The 7,243-nt window shown below is 38.3% G+C and overlaps 1 protein-coding gene across 3 annotated transcripts in view; it reads right to left on the bottom strand.

Moving 5' to 3' along the window:
* Window positions 1–211: 211 nt before the first annotated feature.
* Window positions 212–7,243, bottom strand: part of LOC126237441 (CDP-diacylglycerol--glycerol-3-phosphate 3-phosphatidyltransferase, mitochondrial) — a 95,672-nt gene continuing 88,640 nt past the window's right edge. For all 3 annotated transcript variants that reach the window (XM_049947558.1, XM_049947559.1, XM_049947560.1), the window contains 2 exons: window positions 2,086–2,299; window positions 212–363 (listed from right to left, as the gene is read on the bottom strand). In XM_049947558.1, the coding sequence (XP_049803515.1) occupies window positions 2,097–2,299 (203 nt within the window). In that variant the 3' untranslated portion in view covers window positions 212–363; window positions 2,086–2,096. The remainder of the gene's footprint in view (window positions 364–2,085; window positions 2,300–7,243) is intronic.

Genomic DNA, 7,243 nt, shown 5'->3' with positions numbered 1-7,243 from the left:
TTTTAAATGTAGAATAATATCTGCACGTGTTAAAATTTTGCAGCCTCAATTCAAATGCAGTAAAAAACAATTACATATTTGAGACTGTTCATATTCTTTTTTCACTTTCAAGGAAGCATAATGATTTTCCATTTGGCTCATACTAATGTAAGAGACCTTTTTTTATATTTGATAATACTGTAATTTTAATATATTAAAATGTTTTACAGATTCATAACATTTGTACTATCAATTAACACACTCATTATTTTGATCAATTTCCAACAAATCAGGTGGATAAAGAAATACAGTGTGTGTAATAATCTGAGTCACATTGATTGTCATGATGATCTTCATAGGCTCGAAGATTTAACGAATTGCAGCCTTAAAAAAAGAATTATAAAATAAACAAAATCTTTAATAAAAAACACATTTTAGTTAGGACTTAATGAAGACATATTTGAAGCTATATATTGCAGGGTAAAAAAAAAGAAATATAGGAAAGTACAATCAAGCTTCAATATTTTGCATTAATCGTGTGTGACATATCTGAAGTACATGAACACATATTGAGATGAAAATTAATTTCCTTTTATTTTCCAGTAGTTATAGCACTTCATACATATTCATTTAAAATTTAGCAAGACACATGAAAATCTATACTAACAGGAATGTATGATTTGAATTGAATAATCCAGGGAAGGTATGGAAGAAAGACCAAAGAGAATTTGCCAGTTCGCAACAATCAGCATGAGAAGACATTACTTTCGACATTCAAATGAAAACACATTGTTCCAATCACAATAAGGAGCATTTATTTTTCAACAACACTTCCACGACTTATTATTTTTGAATAGTTACATTACTGAGAAATAATATTAAGAAAAAGTATAATTTACATACACAAAGTAACAGTACTGTAACACAGAGGGGCAACATGAGTTTTTTAGAAATACTCGTGCATAGAAAGGAGAGTTATAGTCAGAATTTCATTAAATTTCACAAATGCACCAATGAAATGGCCAATGTTTATCTTAAAGAGGCACAACTCCCAGCACAACTGATACTGTGGTGGTCGAGATGCCTCTGGCACTCTCCGGACTGTGAATGGGGGTGGGGAAGGGGAGGAAGGTGATACGTAAAGTTAAACGAACATTACCATTATTAGTGTCAAATCTATAGTTACCTGGTTTGCTTGAGTCACTGTTGATTACATTAAAGTTTATTGACAAATTATGAATCGCCAATTTTGGCTTTAAGAATGAACATCAATACAAGCGAAAGACATGAGCACTGTTTTGTTTTATATGATTGTAGCAGATGATACATTCTGCAGCATCTCCATTTAACAACACATTCACCACTGAATATGATGGATGGATTTAAATGATTAGCTAAGACCAAAACAGAATTTGAAGCACATGTTCAAAAGTTGTGTGAATCGCTTGAAAATAGCATCATTCATTTCAACACACTTCAATCCTTTCACAATATTCCTTATGGCAGTGTAAGCTGTGTCATGCACCAGCTCTGTCCCCCCGTGTTGTTATTCCCACATACCCCAGGGGGGAACCTCTAACAGTGGGGTTTGGAAATCATAGGTGGAAATATCAGTGACAAATTTTGAGTCAAGTCTGCAGGTGCTCTCAGAACAGTGAAGGTCACTGCTTATAGGTAAGCAGGAAATCTTGGGTTGAGTCCTGGTCTGGCACAGTTTTTCAATTCTCAGTATATATTCATCACATTATTATTGTTTACATCTTAATGTTTTGTAACTCACGACTATGGTGTCTCTCATACCTGGATTCAAGAGCAACTGTCAATGACAAAATTGCACCTAGTAGCTAACAACAGAAAATGAGGAAGCTCTGAAATTTCCTAAAGACACTAGGAAATGCACACTGATCAATCAACTCTGAATACGGTGTTGAATAAAAGTGATAAGCAAATAAGGGCAGGAAAAGAACACTAAAACATGGACAGGTAAGTTAGTGGCCTCCTACTTTATGATCTAGAGAAATTTCTCAATAAATTAGTTTAGTCAGTAGCACTTTCCAAAGAAGCATTTTCACACAAGCTGCCCAAACACAATAAACTGAAACTTACCTCTATTACTCTTAGAAGTAATGCCTGAATAATTTTACTACAGTATGAACCCAGAGAGCTGTCTCCTGTTTGGAATCTGCAACTGTCTTTTCTGTGAATGGAATTCCCCTGGAATAAAGTTGCTCTTGCTCTTCTTTGAGTGCCTTTTGCAGCTTCTTATTTGTTGTTACAATTACTACTTGTGTTTCAAGGTCTTTATAAACCGAACGGCTTCCTGGAACATTTGATAGGAAAAATTTTTGAACTGAAAAGGTGTAAGAACAACAAGATAATTGTAACTGATACGTTATTTATGACTATTTCTTACAAATCTAGTGTTGGACATTTCTTAAAACCATCAAATAATTTAAAACAATTTGTGCAAGTTGTTACTTTAAGAACCCCACAACTCAACATTTTTCAGTTTTCTTAGACATAAAGGTGTATCCTAATTAATGGTGTAAATGCATACAGTTGAAAGCACACAATAATAGAAGCAACAAAGTCTAATAAAAATGGGCTGTAAAATTCATACCTCAAGGGCTATGGATGACGACACTACTACTACTACTACTACTACTACTACTACTACTACTACCACCACCACCACCACCACCACCACCTACTATTACTACCACCATTACATCTTCAATAATGTGAAACAAATCTCTTCTACTGCAAGCTCTTTGCTTTCCATATTTTGAGAGATGGTAGCATGGACCATAGCAAGTAAAAATGTCTATTAAATATGGACACTAAAGTGCATACCTTAAGAGCTATGAGCACTCTTTCATCTTCACTACTGTGAAATATCTCTTCTCCTGAAGAAGTGCACATAGCTCTCAAAGTATGCACTTAAGAACTGAACCCATTTTTATTGGGATTTTGTTTTTGGTCCATATTATCTTTCAAAATATGGAAAGCAAAGAGCTTGCAGTAGAAGAGTTTTGTTTTACAGTATCGAAGATGAAGTACCCACAGCTCTTCAGGTATGCATTTTAGATCCCTTATGTACCAGACTTTTTTGCTTCTAGTATCATGTACTTTCAATGTATGTGTTTATGCCATTAATTATTATAGACCCTGCATAATCCTTGTGAAGTGTGAGATTTTAAAATACATTCTTAGAGTGCAGAAGGTATTAAATTATTTCCGCGAGCTCAGGATGATGATGATGATGATTGGTTTGTGGGGTGCTCAACTGGTCTGTCATCAGTGCCCGTACGAAGTCCCAATTTTGTCACCCTCCAATTTTTACGCAGTCCAATCTAGCCACTATCACGAATGATGATGATGATGATGATGATGAGGACAACACAAACACCCAGTCCCTGCGCAGAGAAAATCCTCAACACTGCCAGGAATTGAACCCAGGACCCTGTGATCCAGATGCAGCAACGAAAGCCACTAGAACATGAGCTGTGGACTCTCAAGCTCAGTATGAAACTAGATGATAAAATGTGTGACACATTTGTCTCTCTGTTTCCAGAATGAGATTTTCATTCTGCAGCGGAGTGCGCACTGATATGAAACTTCCTGGCAGATTAAAACTGTGTGCCGCACCGCGACTCGTAGAGTAGCAATGAGGACGGGGCGTGAGTCGTCCTTGGGTAGCTCAGTCGGTAGAGCACTTGCCCACGAAAGGCAAAGGTCCCGAGTTTGAGTCTCGGCCCGGCACACAGTTTTAATCTGCCAGGAAGATACTTTTATCTCTCTGTTACCTGAATTACAGCACGTATTCCAAGATAAACGAATATCAAGCCTGGTGGACTAGGGGTAAAAGCATGTGCCTGTAATCTGAAAAGTTGCAAGATAAAAATCCTGACTGGACCTTTACTTCTCGATAATGTGAAGATACACCAGAAACTACACGTGCTTCAGATTCCGCGATAAACTATAGGTCCCCTTACCACAGGGGGATTACTGGGGATGCCAAACTGCCATCCAAGTATATCATTTTAACCTGGCCATTGAGCCACACTGACTAATAGTAATTACTACTACTGTTACTATTATTATAGGTAAACAACTTATTGCCTCTCTTTATTGAGATAAAGTTGAACATCTATGCTCGACATTCAAGAAGAATGATTATTCCAACAAGAAGATAGATTGAGCACTTTGCCCTAGGGAGAGAATCAGGAACGACGAGGAATGACAACTGCCCATGGGGGCAAGTTTTCCCTCCTTGTATCAGTGAGCTTACAGACTGCATTAGGAAAGTGTTGAGCAAGTACGGTGTGGAAACTACCTTCAGACTCACCAGCCAGATTAAAGAATGTTTAAGATTGGCAGAAGATATACGACTCCCTTTAGCTACAACAGGTTTAAAAAAAATTCCTTGTAGTTGTGACTGGTTTATATTGGTACCATGAAAAGAAGTGTTAGCACCAGTCTGGTTAACACAAGAGAAATTGCCACCTGGAACTTATATATAAATCAGCTGTAGTGGAAAATGGTTACCAAGACAGTGACCAAGAACTAAAATTCAGTGAAACGAGCGTCATGTTGAAAACATAGCATTATTGCACACTTGTATAGGGAGGCTTTTAAGACTTATAAAAACCATAACAATTTCAACAGGAAAGAGGGAGATGTTAAATTAGATAAAATTTGGATGTCAACACTGCAACAAGAATGACAATCTACTACTTTCAATCGAGAATGTTGGCGCTACCAGAGATAATTTCATAGCCGACGTAATATGATAGACTGTGGTCCCCTCTACACTGCCCATATATTTGGGGACCCCTCAAGTTTTGGGTACAGCTTGCCACTTTACCTCTGAAGATGTCTCCTGTAGTTGGAAAGGAATCGCTAGGAAAAAGTTTTACACATCAACCACAGCCTATTAGCATGGAAGTTTTAAGTAGTATATGTATAAACTCCTTTCCCCATTCCATATCCATCTCTTCCTCTCCCCACTCTCTTGTCCAGCCCAACCTCCCAACTATCTGTCCATCTCCTCCTACCCCTCTTTTTCCCCCTGCTGCCCCTTCACTCCCTGGGCATCCTGCCTTGGCCCCCTCTCTCCCTATCTATCCTGTGTTGCCCTCCCCTCTCTTCCTAACTATCCTGTGCTGCCCCTCCTCTCCCCCTCTCCATCCTGTCTTGCCACCCCCCCCCTCACTCCCTATCCATCCTGTATTGCTACCCCCCTCTCTCCCTATCCATCCTTTCTTGCCACATCCCCTCTCTCTCTCTCCCTATTCATTCTGTCTTGCCCCCCCCCCCCACTCCTCCTCTGTCCATTCTGTCTTGCCCCCTCCCCCCTCTCACTATACATCCTGTCTTGCCCCTGTCTCTCACTATCCATCCTGTCTTGCCCCTGTCTCTCCCTATCCATCCTGTCTTGCCCCTGTAAAACAAAGTAAGAGACAATTGTTGCCCACAGAACAGATACTAAACATAATTATGTACATGGAAGATAATCTGTAGTGAATATGAACAGATTTGAAATAAGTCTGCAGCATTATGATGTGTAGTGCATGAGAAAACCTATGGCTATTCAAGGGAGAACAAGGCACACTTGTTACAAAAAAATGGTATATGCATGTTTCAAGGATGCACGATACAATTTACAGGCTGTGCATGATAATGACCTACTACATTATGCACATCAAATCGTAGTGACTTCAAGGGAAACAGTGGATGGTTGCAGAACTTCAAACAATGCTACAGAATTATAATGTAATTGGATGGATAGAAAAAAATCTACTAACCAAGCAGTGGCAGGAGGCCACACATACAAAAAAAGGTTTCATTTATGAAAGCTTTCAGAGCCAATGGCTCCTTCTCCTGGGAGAAGAGTTAGGGGGGAAAGAAGAAGAGTGAAGGGAAAGGAATTGGAATTGTTTAGGAAAAGGGGTTTTATCTATCTAGTTATATTATATTGTGAAAAACTGATTATTGCCGCTGTTATATTAGTCTACAGAACTGGAACACATAAGATAATAGAATTTGAAACAAACTGAATTTGAAGCAAACTGCAGAATCAGTCTGAAAATTTGTAGAGGAGATGATGAAACTTATCTCATTCTTCAGTAAGAAATTGGTTTTCAACTACAACCAATCTGGATTTGAAGAAAAATGCATATGAAAGGAACGCTGGAAATTATGGTAAATAGGCTGGAAAGTTATTTATTGTGCTTTGAGAAGTTGAAAGTACTCTGGCTCTATGATTCTTTCTTGTGTGCGCGATCTTGCAAGGGCAGTAGGGAATATTGATGTTGCAGCAAACTAGAGTGGGTAAATAGGCATAAGAGACCTACAACTATGTTATGAGCACTCCTTTTGGCCAACAGCTGGTCAAAACAACTTGCTTTTGCTTAATTCCTAGTCTGCATACAAAAATCATACTCCTTTAGAGCAAATTATCCTTCCTGGCAAGTGTGTGACATTGCAATTCATATCCCCTGAAACCACTGCACCAATTTAGTTTCTGGATGCTTGTTTTTTTTTTTTTTTTTCATGCCTATAAAAAATATAATCACATTACCTGCAGCTACACCTTAAAAGATAGAATTTCATGATAAGCTCCATAACAGACTGTTTCGCTTTCGATTGGACACCATCTCATTCCGTTATGCCAATATGATTCTAAAAGCATTCTGTAAGTGGATACCTAGCTGAACGTCCAGTAAGGTTTATAATTCCCGAAGAGTTCGCCTTCGATCTTGATGGTGCAAATCTTTGTGATCACTATAGCTTGCCATTTTTCATTTGGTGTTCATGGTGCAAATTAATGGTTTGTCTTGAATATTTCTTGAATGTAGACAATGTCCATTTTTTGAAGTGTAATACATACATCCCATAGAAAGTTGACCTCTGCACCTCCCAACACTAATTTTGTGTCATCCTCCTCATGCACAGGGTGAGTAATTAGCATCGAATATGTTTTCTGTGCTAATTGTTAGCACAAAAATTTCAAGTGAGCCTTACTCAAGATTGAACTTGCGAACTTGTACTTAAGGGGTTCCTAGTCAGACTGATTGGAAGAATCCCCAGCGAGTGTAGTTCACATATGAATGAGGTCACTTATTAAATCCTTACTCATCTAATTCATGTGTAATTTTTAAGTACTGTCTGATGGTGTGGGATCCTTACTACATTGGTTTAGCAGCGGATATTGGGAAAATTCAAAGAAAAGCTGCATGCTTTGTCCAAGTTTGTTCAATCA

Source organism: Schistocerca nitens, chromosome 2 (genome assembly GCF_023898315.1).
Source record: "Schistocerca nitens isolate TAMUIC-IGC-003100 chromosome 2, iqSchNite1.1, whole genome shotgun sequence".
In the NCBI taxonomy this organism is placed as follows: domain Eukaryota; kingdom Metazoa; phylum Arthropoda; class Insecta; order Orthoptera; family Acrididae; genus Schistocerca; species Schistocerca nitens.
Note: the sequence above shows the minus strand (reverse complement) of the source record. Positions and strands in the feature narration are given on the sequence as shown.